Source organism: Rhinoraja longicauda, chromosome 8 (assembly GCF_053455715.1).
Source record: "Rhinoraja longicauda isolate Sanriku21f chromosome 8, sRhiLon1.1, whole genome shotgun sequence".
NCBI lineage: Eukaryota > Metazoa > Chordata > Chondrichthyes > Rajiformes > Arhynchobatidae > Rhinoraja > Rhinoraja longicauda.
The window spans coordinates 42090164-42108049 of record NC_135960.1 but is presented as its reverse complement, the minus strand read 5'-3'; the positions used below and the strand labels follow the sequence as shown (position 1 = coordinate 42108049).

Here is a 17886-nt window from a genome sequence, read left to right as displayed (position 1 = left end):
ACACATCCCCAATCCTTTACACTCCTCACTTTAATTTCATATATCTTGAGTTTTATGACTGTTGGCAGATCAATTTCCCTCCTGGGATAAATAAAGTTCTATCGTATCAAACTGTATTTGCCACACACCTGATCAATTGCCTCATACCTGCACCAACAATCTACCACATTCTTCCTTAAAGTTTGCGACACCTGCTTCTTCTGTATACTCACAAATTTGATTTGTGGAAAGCAAGTGAAATTTTAGAACATGCTTAACCATATCTTGCTTACAAAATATTAACTTGTATGTGTATAGAATCTTTCAATTACATATTCTTTATTACCATTCCGAGATTATAAAGAACAGCATTCAAGAAAAATAAATTGTTAACATTAAATCACAGGATAAATCTTTCCCCTCTCACCTTAAATCCTTGCTCTCTCGTTTTAGACTCCTCTAGTCTGGAGAAAGACTGACCATTCACCCATCTACGCCTCTCGAGGTCTCTACAAGGTCACACTACAGCCTCCTACGCTCCAGGGAAAAAAGTCCCAACTTATCCTAATAACACGTCCCCATAACAATTATACAAGACATTTAAAAAGTGTACAAAAAAGCATCATATTGGTGTAAAACATAATCAAAACAAATCTATGGTAATGCAAGAGGTAGTCCACAGTGTTCCGTTGTCATTGTAGAATTAGGATTGTGCAGATGGCTTCAAGAATCTGATAGTTGTAGGAAAGTAGCTGTTTCTCATCCTGGTGGTGTGAAATGCTTTCTTCAGAACCCTGTCCACCCATGTTGCCACTTTCAGGAAACTATGTACTTGTACCCGAGTTCTCTGTTATACAACCGTTTCCAGGGCCCTGCCATTTATTGTGCAAGTCCTTTCCTGTCCAATATAGGTAAGAGGTAAGAAGACCATAAAGGTAAGAAGACACTAATGGGAGTTATCTACAGTCCCCCAAACAGTAGCCTGGATATAGGGTATAAGTTGCAGCAGGAGTTAAAACTGGCATGTAACAAAGGTAATGCCACTGTGGTTATGGGAGATTTAAATATGCAGGTAGACTGGGAAAATCAGGTTGGTTCTGGACCCCAAGAAAGGGGGTTTGTTGAGTGCCTCCGAGATGGATTCTTAGAGTAACTTGTACTGTAGCCTACCATAGAGAAGGCAATTCTGGATTTAATGATTCAATGAACCAGATTTAATAAGGGAACTCAAGGTAAAGGAACCACTAGGAGGTAGTGACCATAATAAGATTAGTTTTAATCTGCAATTTGAGAGGGCGAAGTTTAAATCAGAAGTTGTTGCAGTTGAGCAAAGGGGACTATGAAGGCATGAGAGAGGAGCTGGCCAAGGTCGACTGGAAAAAGATCCTAGCTGGAATGACAGTTGAACAGGAATGGCAGGAATTTCTGGGCATAATCCAGAAGATGCAGGATCATTTCATTCCAAAGAGGAAGAAAGATTCTAAGGGGAGCAAGAGGCAACCGTGGCTGACAAGGGAAGTTAGAGATGGAATAAAACTAAAAGAAAAGATGTATAACATAGCAAAGAGTAGCGGGAAGCCAGAGGATTGAGGAACTTTCAAAGGACAACAGAAGGTAACAAAAAGGGCAATACAGGGTGAAAATACGAAGTACAAGGGTGAAGCTGGCCATCAACATAAAGAAGGATAGTAAAAGCTTCTTTAGGTATGTTAAGAGAAAAAGATTAGTAAAGACAAATGTGGGACCCTTGGAGGCAAAAACAGGTGAAATTATTATGGGTAACAAGGAAATGGCAAAAGAAATGAACAGGTACTTCGGTTCTGTCTTCACTAAGGAAGACACAATCTCCCAGATGTACTAGAGGACGGAGGATCTAGGAAGACAGAGGAACTGAAATAAATTTGTATTAGGCGAGAAATAGTAATAGACTGAAGGGACTGAAGGCTGATAAATCCCCAGGGCCTGATGGTCTGCATCCAAGGGTACTCAAAGAGGTGGCTCTAGAAATAGTGGACGCATTGCTGATCAATTTTCAATGTTCTATAGATTCAGGATCAGTTCCTGTGGATTGGAGGCTGGCTAATGTTATCCCACTTATCAAGAAAGGAGCGAGAGCAAAAACAGGGAATTACAGACCAGTTAGCCATCGGTGGTGGGGAAGATGTTGGAGTCAATCATTAAAGAGGTAATCAAGGCACATTTGGACAGCCATAAAAGGATTGGTCCAAGTCAGCATGGATTTATGAAGGGGAAATCCTGCTTGACTAATCTTCTGGAATTTTTTGAGGATGTGACAAGTAAAATGGGAGGGAGAGCCAGTGGATGTAGTGTATCTGGACTTTCAGAAAGCCTTTGATAAGGTCCCACACAGGAGATCGGTGGGCAAAATTAGAGCACATGGTATTATGGGTACGGTATTGCCATGGATAGAGAATTGGTTCGCGGACAGGAAGCAAAGAGTAGGAATAAATGGGTCCTTATCAGAATGGCAGGCAGTGGCGAGTGGAGTGCCGCAAGGTCGGTGCTGGGGACACAACTATTTACAATTGTAAATTAATGATTTGGATGATGGAATTAGAAGTAACATTAGCAAGTTTGCAGATGACACAAAGCTGGGTGGCAGTGTGAACTGCGAAGAGGATGTTAAGTTGCAGGGTGACTTGAACAGGTTGTGTGAGTGGGCAGATGAAGTGTAATGTAGATTATCCACTTGAGGTTGCCCACTTTGGCGGCAAAAACAAGGAGGCAGATTATTATCTCAATCAATGGTGTCAGATTAGGTAAAGGGGAAGCGCAACGAGACCTGGGTGTCCTTGTACACTAGTCACTGAAAGTAAGCGTGCAGGTACAGCAGGCAGTGAAGAAAGCTAATGGCATGTTGGCCTTCATGACGAGACGATTTGAGTATAGGAGTAAAGAGGTCCTTCTGCAGTTGTATAGGGCCCTGGTGAGACCACATCTGGAGTATTGCATGCAGTTTTGGGCTCCTAATTTGAGGAAGGGCATCCTTGCTATTGAGGCAGTGCAACGTAGGTTCACGAGGTTAATCCCTGGGATGGAGGGACTGTCATATGTGGAAAGATTGGAAAGAATGGGCTTGTATTCGCTGGAGTTTAGGATGAGAGGGGATCTTATAGAGACGTATAAAATTATGAAAGGACTGGACAAGCTAGACGCAGGAAAAATGTTCCCAATGTTGGGTGAGTCCAGAACCAGGGGCTACAGTCTAAGAATAAAGGGGAGGCCATTTAAAACTGAGGTGAGAAAAAACTTTTTCATACAGAGTTGTAAATTTGTGGAATTCTCTGCCACAGAAGACAGTGAAGGCCAACTGGATGAATTTAAAAGAGTTAGATGGAGCTCTAGGGGCTAGTGGAATCAGGCGATATGGGGACAAGGCAGTCATAGGTTACGGATTGTGGATGATCAGCCATGATCACAATGAATGGCAGTCCTGACTCTAAGGGCCAAATGGCCTCCTCCTGCACCTGTTTTCTATGTTTCTATGTGCAACTCTTCAAACCTATCAGATAGATTCCATGTGCCGTTCCTTGGCTAACATTCCTGGTTGATCCAAATCTTGTACATCCTTCTTCATTGTCCACTATACTACTAACGTTGGGGGTCACCCACAAACTTTATAACCATGCCAACTACAATATTCCAAATGCAGCCTTATCAGCACCTTTTCAAGCCTCAACATTAGATCCCTGATGTTATAGATAGAAGATAGATAAGATCATTGAGAGGTCTGAAATAACGTGGTCATTAAAAATTAGGCATTCTCAAAAAAGGTACCAGTATACAGTGTCCTCCATAATGTTTGGGACAAAATCCCATCATTTATTTATTTGCCTCTGTACTCCACAATTTGAAATTTGTAATGGAGAAAAAAAATCACATGTGGTTAAAGTGCACATTGTCAGATTTTATTAAAGGGTATTTTTGTACATTTTGGTTTCACCATGTAGAAATTACAGCTGTGTTTATACATAGCCCTCCCCCCCCCTTAATGCAGGTATAAGAGAGCTCTCAGTACCTAGTCTTTCCTCCAGTCTTTCCATCACGTTTGGAAACTTTTATTGCTGTTTATCAACATGAGGACCAAAGTGGTGTCAATGAAAGTCAAAGTTGTAGTGGCCTGGCGGAGGCCAGAGAAAAGGCAAGACGCCAGGCAGTTTTTAGTAAGATTCTTTTATTAGGCTGCGAGCTCCAGCCCACAGCGTAGTTCCCCTCGGGAAGCGCCACGCCTCCCCCTGGTCACGCTTTTAACCCCTTACGCCTGTCCGTCACGTAACGAGGGGGCTGACCCAAGGAGTGGCCTGATCCGCCACAGGACCCCCCCCAAGAAACGGAGGTACAAAACGGACAGGAGGGCGCACGAGGCGACCAGCCCGGGTGCGCACCATGACCGGCGCAGGGACCGGCGACTGACCGACAGGTGGAGGGGTCGTAGCAGACACTGGAGGGGGTAGCTTGGACGGGGGGCGACCGCGCGGGCGGGGCTGCGCAACCGGCACCGGCCGATCAATGTCCACGTGTGCCGGCTTCAGCCGTGCGACCGAAACAGTCTCTCTGCGACCCCCCATGTCCAGAACGAATGTGGCCGAGCCGTGTTGCAGGACCCGGAAGGGGCCCTCGTACGGCCGCTGGAGAAGTGATCGGTGTGCGTCCCTGCGCAGGAACTATGCGCCCACTCTTCCACCTCATGGCTGGTCGCCGCAAGGAGGTCGAGTGGGACGACGAAGCAGGAGCGGCCTTTGAGCAGGCTAAGGAGGCCCTGGCCAGGGCCACGATGCTCGTCCATCCTAAGGAGGATGCCCCAACCGCCCTGACCGTGGACGCTTCTGAGGTGGCGGTCGGTGCGGTGCTAGAGCAGCACATCGACGGGTGTTGGCGGCCACTCGCCTTCTTTAGCAGGCACCTCAGCGGGGCCCAACGGCATTACAGCGCGTTCGACCGGGAGCTCCTCGCCCTCTACCTCACGGTACGCCACTTTCGGTACTTCCTAGAGGGGAGACCCTTCACCGCATTCACAGACCACAAGCCACTCACCTTTGCGTTCGCCAAGGTTTCGGATCCGTGGTCTGCGCGGCAACAGAGACAATTGGCTTATGTGTCGGAATACGCCTCCTCCGTTCGACACAAAGTAGCCATTATGAGACTGAGAACAAAAATAAAATTGTTAGAGACATCAGCCAAACCTGTGGCTTACTAAAATCAACTGTTTGGAACATCATTAAGAAGAAAGAGAGCTGGTGAGCTTACTAATCGCAAAGGCCAAGGAAGACCTCCACAGCTGATGACAGAAGAATTCTCTATAATAGAGAAAAATCCCCAAACCCCTGTCCGACAGATCAGAAACACTCTTTAGGAGTCAGGAGTGGATTTGTCAATAACCACTGTCCACAGAAGACTTCATGAACAGAAATACAGAGGCTACACTGCAAGATGCAAACCACTGGTAATAGGGGAAATCTCAAAAAGGTCATGCCCAACTTCTACCAACACATCACGTGTGTCACCAGGGGGGAAAGAACTTTGGACCACTGCTACACGCCGTTCAGGAAAGGCTACAAGGCCGTTTCTCTCCCTCCTTTTGGAAAATCTGACCATGCTGCCATTTTCCTGCTGCCGGAGTATAAACAACGGATAGTATGGGAAACGACAGTGACAAGGGATGTAAAGCGGTGGGCTGATCATTCAGAGGCCATGCTGCAAGATACACTGGGCGATGTCGACTGGAATATGTTCCAAGCAAGTTCCAGAGACGTCAATGAGTTTGCAGAAGCGGTTACGGACTTCATTGCCACAATAGCCGATACCATCGTCCCCACGGTAAGGGTCGGTATCTTCCCTAACCAAAAACCCTGGGTGGACAGGTCTATTCGCGTGGCCTTGAATGCTCGCACCGCTGCTTACAACTCTGGCCTGGCATCCGGCAACATGGACGACTACAAGGGAGAGTCCTACCGACTGCGAAGGGCAGTGAAGGATGCAAAAAGGAGATACCGGGACAAGATGGAGTCACAGATGGAGCAGCAGGACACCAGATGCCTTAGGCGGGGGCTACGGACTATAATAGCTACCGGTCCAGCACCCCCTCAACCGGAAGTGCCGGCTCCTCCTTAGCTGATGACCTGAACTCTTTTTATGCACGGTTTGAGACGGGTAACATCACCCCTAGCTCGCCGTCTAAAAACAGCACCGAGGGGGCGCTGGCTAGCGAGGCTGGAGGGGGATCCACCGCCGGGGATGTGCACACATTCTCGGTGTCCGAGCATGAGGTGAGGTGGGCTCTGACGCGTGCGAGCACGAGGAAAGCTGGAGGCCCAGATGGTATATCTGGGCGAGTGCTAACGTCTTGTGCTACTCAGCTTGCTCCAGTGCTCACCACAATATTCAACCTCTCCTTGGCCAAGTCCGTGGTCCCTGCATGCTTCAAAAGATCCATCATTGTATCGGTGCCAAAGAATTCCTCTCCAGCGTGTTTAAATGACTACCGACCGGTGGCCCTCACCTCGGTTGTCATGAAATGCTTTGAGAGGCTAGTCAAGAAGCACATCTGCGCCCTCCTTCCTCGCAATATGGACCCACTGCAGTTCGCATACCGTCCGAACAGGTCCACGGATGAATCGGTCTCCCAGGTTCTGCACACCGCTCTCTCTCATCTGGACAGCCAGGGGGGCTATGTGAGGATGCTGTTCATTGACTTTAGTTCAGCATTCAACACAATAGTCCCCAGCAGACTGGTTGAGAAGCTGCTGGAACTGGGGCTTAGCACCCCTCTGTGTGCCTGGGTCCTGGACTTTCTCACCACCAGGCCCCAAGTGGTCAGGATGGGGGAACACACATCTAGCTCCCTCACCCTGAACATAGGATCCCCCCAGGGTTGCGTCCTTAGCCCCCTACTGTACTCCCTGTACACACATGACTGTGGGGCCAGGTTCAGCTCAAACTCCATCATCAACTTTGCTGATGACACTGTGGTGGAGGGCCGGATCTCCAACAACGATGAAAAGCCCTACCGGGAGGAGGTGGATGATCTGGCACTCTGGTGTCAGGACAATAGCCTCCTCTTGAATGTCACTAAAACGAAGGAGCTGATTGTGGACTTTAGAAGGGCTAAACATCCAAGGACGTACACGCCACTGGAGATAAATGGGTCTACTGTGGATAGGGTGAGCAGTTTTAAATACTTGGGAGTCCGCATCACAGAGGATCTGACATGGGCAACGCACATTGCCGCACTGGTGGGTAAGGCAAAGCAGCACCTTTACCACCTTAGACAACTGAGGAAATTCAGAGTGTCTCTGAGGATCCTTCATTGCTTCTACTCTGGGGCTGTAGAGAGCATCCTGTCCGGCAACATTACAATCTGGTTTGGGAACAGCTCTGCCCAGGACAGGATGGCCCTGCAGAGAGTAGTCCGTTCGGCAGAACGCACCATGGGAACTACACTCGTCCCCCTGCAGGACCTATACATCAGGAGGTGCAGATCCAGAGCAAGCAAGATCATGAGGGACCCCTGCCACCCCAGTAACGGACTGTTCCAGATGCTACGATCAGGCAAACGCCTCAGCTGTCACGCTGTGAAAACGAAGAGGATGAGACGGAGTTTCTTCCCACAGGCCATCAGGACTGTCAACTTTTATAACTCCAGAGACTAAATTTTTGTCTACACTATAGTAACTTATTAACTTTATTTATATGCTGTAACTGTAATTCTTTGTGCACAATCCGCAGGCATTGCCGCTTTCATTTCACTGCATATCGTATATGTGTATGTGACAAATAAACTTGACTTGACTTGGTTAGTCACAACAATGGCCAGGTTACAGTTTGCCAAGTACTTAAAAGAGCAACCACAGTTCTGGAAAAAGGTCTTGTGGACAGATGAGACAAAGATTAACATATCAGAGTGATGGCAAGAGCAAAGCATGGAGGAGAGAAGGAACTGCTCAAGATCCAAAGCATACCAGCTCATCTGCGAACACACGGTGGTGGGGTTGTTATGGCCTGGGCATGTCTGGCTGCTGAAGGTACTGGCTCACTTATCTTCATTGATGACACAACTGCTGATGGTAGTAGAATAATGAATTCTGAAGTATATAGACACATCCTATCTGCTCAAGTTCAAACAAACGCCTCAAAACTCATTGGCTGGTGGTTCACTCTACAGCCAATCAATAATCCCAAACACACCGCTAAAGCAACAAAGGAATTTTTCAAAGCTAAAAAATGGTCAATTCTTGAGTGGCCAAGTCAATCACCCGATCTGAACCCAATTGAGCATGCCTTTTATGTGCCAAAGAGAAAACTGAAAGGGGCCTAGCCCCCAAAACAAGCATAAGCTAAAGATGGCTGCAATACTGGCCTCGCAGAGCATCACCAGAGAAGACACCCAGCAACTGGTGATGTCTATGAATTGCAGACTTCAAGCAGTCATTGCATGCAAAGGATATGCAACAAAATACTAAACATAACTACTTTCATTTACATGACATTGTGTCCCAAACATTATGGTGCCCTGAAATGGGGGGACTATGTATAAACACAGCTGTAATTTCTACATGGTGAAACCAAAATGTGTAAAAATACCCTTTATTAAAATCTAACAATGTGCACTTTAACCAAATGTGATTTTTTCTATTGCAAATCTCAAATTATGGAGTACAGAGGCAAATAAATAAATGATGGGTCTTTGTCCCAAACATTATGGAGGGCACTGTAGTTCAGTAAGCAGGAGAGCACAAGGCATACAAGACAATGAAGGAAGATTCCCAAGCAGAATTTTGTACAAGTTTAGCTTATCTAGTGTGAGACACTAAAAGTAGAGGAGGAGGTGGGGCCTGGGAAGAGGCTAACTAGACTAGATGGAGGAGGTCGAGTGGAGAGCAGACGAAGCCACCACCAATAGCAAGAAACAGCAGCAGGAGAGAGGGATGTACCCCCACTCCTTTGAGACCTACATCCAAGACATTTCATGTGCTCTTCCACCTTTCAATAACTTTCAATGCCATGCCTCATTTTCACCAGAGATATCCAGTCCCTTTCCACCTTCATTCCCCATCACGATGTCGGGGCCCTCCAGTTCCCAGAGACCCAAAAAAAAGGTTTCTCTCCACTAACACTCTACTCTCCACTATTCACTTTCCTCAAGTTCAAAGTGCAGCCATGGGCACTTCCATTTTCCAATTGTACATTGACACCCCCCCCCCCCCCCCCACTCTTTCTCCGCAACATTGGCAACAGCATCATGACTGCCCCCTGCACCCATGCAGAACCCGTTACTTTCATTGGCCTGACCATTAACTTCCACCCTACCCTCCAAGTCACTCAGACCATCTCTGACACCTCTCTCGATCTCTCTGTATCCATCACAGGGGACATTTACTATAAACTCACTGACTCCCATAGTTTTCTGGACTACACCTCCCACCCTAGCTCTTGCAAAGGCAGCATCCCCCACATTGCCCCCCCCTGCTGGCATAGAGGGATCCCTCACCCATCCCTCTTCAGTGTCCCGTAACTTCATACGCTCCAGGAGCAGAATTAGCCCATTCGGCCCATCAAGTCTACTCAGCCATTTAATCATGGCTGATCTATCAATCTCTCTCAATCCATTCTCCTGCCTACTCCCCATAACCCCCAACAGCCATTCAAATCAAGAATTGATCACTCTCCACCGTACAAATAGGTATTAACAGCCTCCACAGATGAATTCCATAGATCTACCACCCACTGACTAAAGCAGTTCCTCATCTCCTTTCTAAAGGTATGTCCTTTTATCTTGAGGCTACAGCCTCTGGTCCTCGACTCTCGCACCAGTGGAAACATCCTCTTCACATCCACTCTATCCAGGCCTTTCACTATTAGGTAAGTTTCAATGAGGTCTCCCCTCATCCTTCTAAACTTGTACTAAACCGCAGTTCTACTCTCATTCCCCCTCCCCTGGGGAAGAGTGTGACACTGCATCCGAGTCCTATACAGTAACTGAACTATAACTAGCAGTAAGGTATCCAATTGATTGCTCATCAGGTGCCCAAATGATTCATTCCCTTCTTCGCCATGTTGTGGCCACAGTGTATGTCATCTATAAAAGCCACTACAATTACTCACCTAGAGTACTCTGACAGCACCTTCCAAACCCATAACTTCTACCACCAAAGAAGGCATGGGCAGGAGGTGCAGTGTAAGAGGGGTCCCAACTCAAAACATCACCATCCACATTATCCAGAGATGGTGCCTGATCCGCTGGGTTACTCCAGCACAGTATGTCTTTTTTTAGATGCACATAAACATTATCATCTGCAAGTCCCCCACTCCAGGATGCACACCACACTGATTTGAAAATCCCTCTCTGTTGATCAGGGCTAAATCGATGAATCACTGTCCAACGGTACTGTGCGAGTACCTTTACCAGAAAGGCTGCAAGAGCCCAAGGAAGCAACACACTTAGTGATGCCAAAATATCAAAGAACAAGTCCATCAGTGATATGATCTAGAGTCAAATTAACAGATCGTATAATATTGCATTCTACTGTTTAGTTCTCTATAGCCATAACTTACATCTGGTAGGGCAAAGTCTAATTGTCTTGCTGGCACTTTTCAATTCACAGGGGCACAGTACAAAAGCATTCCCTTAACTATGATTACTTTCTGCTGAAACTGTAAATGACATTGTTTATGGTGAAAAGGATTTATTTTTGCAAGAAGATAACGTCCTTAATTCCCCTCAGTTAAAGTTCACATAAAAATAGCGAATGCTGAAATATATATCAATGAGCTGTTCAAATAAAGACCATGGAGACATAAGAGATTGTAGATGGTGCACTGGAGGAGCTCAGCAGGTCAGGCAGCATCTATGAGTGAAATGGGCAATGTTTAGGATAAAAAATGGAAACATTGTATGTCAATGTCCAATCACAGATGCTACCTGGCCTGATGAGTTCCTCTAACATTTTGATTTTTGTCCCAAGAACGACTACTTAGCTAAAAGTAAAAATAATAATTCACACATTTGTAACCACATGACTTTCCAGGTTTTAAGGTGATTTGATTCGATTCCCCAAGACATACTCTCCTGGATAACTCCTGCTACAACCATTTCATCAATGAACACAAGTTTGCAGTTTTGGCTCACAATAATCATTCTTTTGAAAAGCAAATATATAATCCAACAAAAGTACAGGCAATTGGAACTGCAAGAACAGTATTTACTTAATACTAAAATTTTAAATTAGTTGCATCACATCGACAAAACTTTAGAAGTTTTCAGAACAGAAATGGCCTTTGAGATTTTCATTTAAGTTTCATGAAGTTTTGATATAGTTGAAAAAAGTATTTTGCAAACAGAAGCCTCAGATTATAAATAATAATTAAACAACATGGAAGAGAGGATACTTTTTGCTAATATTCCGGCTTGCATCCGAAAAGTTAGCGGAAACTGGTTCCATTAACAATTTAAAAACAAAATTAGATTGTTACTCCAAGATGAGGAACACCACTGTCCTGACGTCGGGCCAACATAATTCCTATTGCCGGGACGTTTTAAAATGCGATGGGTGGCGATACACAACCAGTCTCACGTTTCTGATATATTTAAGGCGACACGAATTACTCCCCAGATTTAAGTTTGTGGAGCTCAGGTTACCATTTATTGAATTGTTGGCTTCGGGCGCTCGCCGAACGAAACTCGGCTGCGGGTTTCCTACAATTCAATGAGGTTCCGATGAAGGATCATCGATCGGAAGAGGTAATTGAATTGAATACATGTTATTAGCCAAATATGTATACATACAAGGAATTTGCCTTGTGCTTTTTTACCGGGCTTCTTCACCCACAGACACTGCCCAGAGTTCTACACCGGCAATCGGATTTAACTCGGGGCTGCAGAGCATCTGCTGTCAGATATGAGGGAGGGGGTGCGGCCGTGGACCTGGACCCCGGGGCCTACCTCTGTTCCTGGCTCTCTTCCTCGCTCAGCGGCTCCCGCTTATACGTCGCATGAGGCAGGTTCCTGGACAGCAAGTACAGGTAGAAGGTGGCGGAGCCGAATATTAGCAACAGGCTAACAGGAGATTTGGCCGACATGAACCCTGGCTCGGTGAGGATGGACGACCGCTCGACACCAAGCACCGCGCCGCCACAGAGAGAGCAGCGATCTGACCGCGCGCGACCTTCGCCTCATCACTCCAGCAGGGCGCGTGCCCGTGACCAAACCGTGACCGGCTCTTCATCACTCCAGCCGTGCGCGCGCGCGACCGGCACGTCATCACTCTACCAGGGCGCGGACGCGTGCCCGTGACCGCCGTGTCATCACTCCAGGCGTGCGCGCCTGTGACTGGCGCGTCATCACCACCGGGCGCGTCCCCGTGACCGGCGCGTCACCACAGCCAGGCGCGCGCGCCCAACACGCGTTTGCGATGTTGTCATCGGTCACTCACAGTCGTCATCTGGAGAGAGAGCGCTGCGATGGAACGTCACGTGGGCCCCGTCTCCGGTGTTGACCAGGAGCCACGCGGTCAGCCTGGGCTCGCCCGCGAGAGGCGGTGATTGCGGGCACGGAGGCCGTTCCGCCCATCGACCATATGGAAGAGCAATCCTGCTGGTCCCATTCACCCACCCGATCTCCACTAGTGCAGCTCCTCTTTGAACTCTACCATCCCAAAACCCATTCATTCACTCGCGGTCCTTTTCCCAATCACCTTCCTCCAATGTTCCCTGGTTCTTGTGCCTGTGGGTATATATCCAGGGCCGTCTTAACGCATGGGCCTGATGGGCAATTGCCCGGGGCCCCACGAGCATAGGGGCCCCATGCTGATCTGTGTATGTTAAGTGACTTGCAATAAATAAATACTACTTTAAAAATGTAGGTTCAATAAGTGCTTTTTTCGCAACATTTTCGGTCCCAGTGTTTCTCACAGCGATCTGTAAGTGCTTTTCGCAACAATGTAGCACCCTAAGTCCATCGCTAAGTGCTTTTCGTCGGCACGACAGGGGGGGGCTGGTAGGGAAAGGGGGGTGGGGGAGAGTAACGGTAGGGGCCCCAGTACACTGCTTTGCCCGGGGGCCCATAAATCTGTAAAAACAGCCCTGTATATATCTCGCCGTAAACTGGCTGTACCCTTCATTATTTTATTTGTTTTTCTCGGATCCTCTCACGACCCCCTCTATTCTAACCTGAACAACTTTAGATTCCTCAGTGTCAATCCATGTTATTAATGTCCCTCATCTTTGGAAATTAATTTAACTGGTGAGTTTATAGGGAAGACGGAAAACGATGCCCCAATGCGTTTAAAAGCAAAGTCCCGGTGAAATTTTAATGAGCGTGAGAAACAGAACGAGGTGAGTTTATCGGAACACTGGAAACGGTCCCTCAAAACCGGGAAAGCCAACTGGCGAACCGTCAGAATTTCCATTAATTGGATTGTGGAATATTGAAGTTATACTGCACTGCAGCGGTAGCAAAACATTGTTTTATAAAGGTTCATTATGACCTTCCATTATATTATGCATTTCTATTGAAAAGCCCAGGGTCTGTGTGCTTTTTGAAATATTTTGACAAACCTGCCACTTTCAACAAACTACATAAATACCACCCAGCTTTCTCTATTTCCATTCCCTTTTAAAAATTGTGTCCTTTGACTGGCATTACCTCATATCTTTCCTACCTAAACTAAACTAAAAAGTAATAACATTTCTCAGCATTACATTTCATTTGCCGACCTATCTGCTCATTTCAGCAGCATGTTTACAGAACATAAGAATTACGAGAAGAAAAAGATGCCCATCTGGTCCTTCAAAACTTCTCCAACACTCATCAGGTTTATGACCGATCTCCTATCTCAGCACAATTTTCCTGCACGAAACCCATATCATTTCTGATCAAAAGAAATAGGTGACGGTTCGGGTCGAGACCCTTCTTGAGACTGAGAGTCAGGGGAGAGGGAAACTAGAGGTATGAAAATGTACAGATCAGAGGCCACACTGATGGCCAAGGAGCCCACAATGCTCCATTGTTGGCTGTGGAGGAGGTGATAACGAAAAGATACGAACAGTGAAACTAGCAGAACGACCGGGGTGACTCAAATTTAGAGAAATATTCATATTGCTGGGTTGTAAGCTGCCCACTCGAAATATGAGGTCATAGAGTGATAGAGTGATACAGTGTGGAAACAGGCCCTTCGGCCCAACTCGCCTACACCGGCCAACAATGTCCCAGCTACACTAGTCCCACTTGCCTACGCTTGGTCCATATCCCTCCAAACCTGTCCTATCCATGTACCTGTCTAACTGTTTCTTTAACGATGGGACAGACCCAGCCTCAACTATCTCCTCTGGCACCTCACACCCTCTCTTCCTGGCAACATCCTCGTAAATCTTTTCCGAACCCTTTCAAGCTTGACAATATATTTCCTATAACATGGTGCTCAGAACTGAACACAATATTCTAAATGCGGTCTCACCAACGTCTTATACAACTGCAACATGTCCTCCCAACTTCTATACTCAATACTCTGACTGATGAAGGCCAAAGTGCCAAAAGCCTTTTTGACCACCTTATCTACCTGCGACTCAACCTTCAAGGAACCATGCACTTGTACTCCTAGATCCCTCTGCTCTACAACACTACTCAGAGGCCTACCATTTACTGTGTAGGTCCTGCCCTTGTTCGACGTCCAAAAATGCCACACCTCACACTTCTCTGTATTAAATTCCATCAACCATTCCTCCGTCCACCTGGCCATTCGATCCAGATCCTGCTGCAATCATTCACAACCATCTTCACTATCTGCAAAACCACTAACTTTTGTATCATCAGCAAACTTGCTAATCTTGCCTTGTATGTTTCATCCAAATCATTGATGTAGATGACAAACAGTAATGGGCCCAGCACCAAACTCTGAGACACACCTAGTCACAGGCATCCAGTCTGAGAAGCAACCTTCCACCACTACCCTCTGCTTCCTTCATGGAGCCAATTTGCTTTCCATTCAGCTATCTCTCCTTGGACCCCATGCGATCTAACAACCTTCCAGAGCAGCCTACATTGCACGTGGCCTCATTATGGCAGTGGATGAAGCCCAGGACAAAAAGGCCAGTATGGGAAGGTCAGAAGGGGAGTTAAAATGTTTGGCAACCAGGAGTTTGCATCGGCCAAAGTGGACTGAGTGTAGGTATTCAGTGAAACAATCACCCAGTCAGTGCCTAGTCACGCCGATATATTGGAGTCCACACCGAGAACAAAGGATACAGTAGATGAGGTTGGAGGAAGTGCAAGTGAATCTCTGCCTCACCTGAAAGGACTGTCGGGGTCCCTGGATGGAGTCGATGGACAGGTATTGCATCTCCTGTGGTTGCAGTGGAAAGTACCTGGGGAGGGGGTGGTTTGGGTGGGAGGGGAAGAGTGAACCAGGGAGTTGTGGAGGGAATGGTCTCTGCGGAAAGCGGAAAGGGATGGAGATGGGAACATGTGACTAGTGGAGGGATCTCGTTTTAGGTGGCAAAAATGTTGGAGAATATCTCCTGTATGTGATGGCTGATGGGGTGAAGGGTGATGACTTGGGGGTCTCTGTCCCTGTTGCGACTGGGGGAGGGGGAGCAAGAGCGAAGCTATGGGATACCGAGGAGACCCATGTGAAGGCCTCATCTATGATAGAAGAGAGGAACCCCCATTCCCTAAAGAAGATGGACATCTTGGATATCCTGGTATGGAACATCTTATCTTGGGCACAGATCCGGTGGAGACAGAGGAATCGGGAATAGGGGATTGAGTCTTTGCAAGGGCAGGGTGGGAAGACATGCAGTCTAGATAGCAGTGGTTTGTAATAGACGTCAGTCAATAGTCTATCTCCTATGATGGAGAGGGTGAGATCAAAAAAGGGAGGGAGCTGTCGGAGATGGTCCAAGTGAATTTGAGTGCAGGATGGAAATTGGTAGTGAAGTTAATGAAGTCCATGAGCTCTGCATGGGTGCAGGAGGTAGCCCCAATGCAATCGTCAATGTAGCAGAGATGGAGTTCGGTGATAGGGTCATTGTATACCTGCAACAGGGATTGTTCGACGTACTCTAGAAAGTAGCATGCATAGCTAGGGATCATGCGAGTGCCTATAGCAATGCCTTTGATTTGGAGGAAGTGGGAGGAGTTGAAAGAGAAGTTGTTGAGAGTGAGGACCAGCTCCGTTAGGCAGAGGAGAGTGTTTGTAGATGGAAATAGGCTGGTTCTGTGGTTGAGGAGGATACGGAGGACTCTAAGGCCTTCCTGGTGGGGGATGGATTAGCATGACCTAATGTCTGCAGTAAAGATGAGGGAACGGGGGCCTGGAAAACGGAAGTCATTAAAGAGACGAAGGGCGTGTGAGGTATCTTGGACACAGGTCGGGATGGATTGGACCTGGGGAGATAGGATGGAGTCGAGTTATGTGGAAATTATTTTAGCGGGGCAGAAACAGGCAGAAACAATGGGTCTGCCAGGGCAGTTCTGTTTCTGGATTTCCGAGAGATGGCACAACCGGGCTGGTTGCACATGATCAGTCTCCCTCCATTTCCCGCATATCCAAGTGCCTTTCTAAAAGCTTCTAAAAATCCCCTATTATATCTACCATCCCTGGCAGCACGTTCCAGGCACCCACCCGTCTCTGAGTACAACGTAGCTTGTGTACAAGCGGTAGGGGGCTGGGGAACAATAAGGATGGAGGCTGTGGACGGCAGACAGTCGGAAGTGATAAAATCAGAGATGATTTATGGCTTGATGCTCAAAAATGGGGTTATAGTCCAGGGGTAAGGAGGAGGAGGTGTCCGAGAGTTGGTGCCTGGCCTCAGTCTGGTTGAGATCTCTCGCCAGACCACCATGGCACCTCCCTTGTCGGCGGGTTTGATGATAATGTTGGGGTCCTTGCAGAGTGAATGGAGGGTTGTACATTCGGAGGAGGTGAGGTTAGGGTAGGTAAGGGAAGTTACGATGATTGATGTCATGCCAGCAGTTAGATATTAAAAGGTTTAAAAAGGGGTTCCTGTGGATTGGAGGATAGCTAATGTTATCCCATTTTTCAAGAAAAGAACGAGAGAGAGAAAACGGGCAATTACAGACCAGTTAGCCTGACTTCGGTAGTGGGAAAGATACTGGAGTCAATTATTAAAGAGGTAATAATGGTGCATTTTGATAGCAGTAAAAGGATAAGTCCAAGTCAACATGGATTTATGAAAGGGAAATCATGCTTGATTAATCTTCTGGAATTTTTTGAGGATGTGACAAGTAAAATGGATGAAGGGGAGTCAGTGGATGTAGTGTATCTAGACTTTCAGAAAGCCTTTGATAAGGTCCCGCACGGGAGGTTGGTGACTAAAATTAGAGCACATGGTATTGGGGGTAGGGTGTTGACATGGATAGAGAACTAGTTGGCAGACAGGAAAATTAAGATACATGGGATCCATGGTGACTTGGTAGTTTGAGTCAGATCCGGCTTACTCATAGAAGCCAGAGGGTTGTGGTGGAGGGTGTTATTCTGGCTGGAGGACTGTGATCAATTCATCTGTGCTGGGACCTCCAGGAGGGAGAACAAAGGAGGAGCCAGCGGGAGTTCTTTGTAACTTTGTCAGCGCCGTATGTGGCGATTATTTGCATACCTTGGGTATGCAAGCAAATAACTTCACTGTGCCATGTCACATGTGACAATAAAGTATTCCATTCCAATCCATTTGTCTGGGATTGGGATTACTGTTGTTTGTGATACATATAGAGAAATAAATGCAAATAATCATCTATGGCTTGGATAGTAAATTTGCGGATGACATCGACTGCTGGATTTGTGGACAGTAAGGAAGGTTGTTAAGAAAACAGTGCAATGCAGATCAGTTATAAATATAGGTGGAGAAATGGCCGATGGAGTTAAATCTGAACAA

The 17886-nt window shown here is 46.9% G+C and overlaps 1 protein-coding gene across 1 annotated transcript in view; it reads right to left on the bottom strand.

Annotated features, from left to right (window-relative positions):
• The window catches only part of LOC144595883 (transmembrane protein 41A-like), a 33926-nt gene extending 21822 nt beyond the window's left edge, over positions 1-12104 (bottom strand). Inside the window, exon 1 of the mRNA XM_078403722.1 lies at positions 11939-12104. Within this exon, the coding sequence (XP_078259848.1) occupies positions 11939-12075 (137 nt within the window). The 5' untranslated portion in view covers positions 12076-12104. The remainder of the gene's footprint in view (positions 1-11938) is intronic.
• Positions 12105-17886: the final 5782 nt, after the last annotated feature.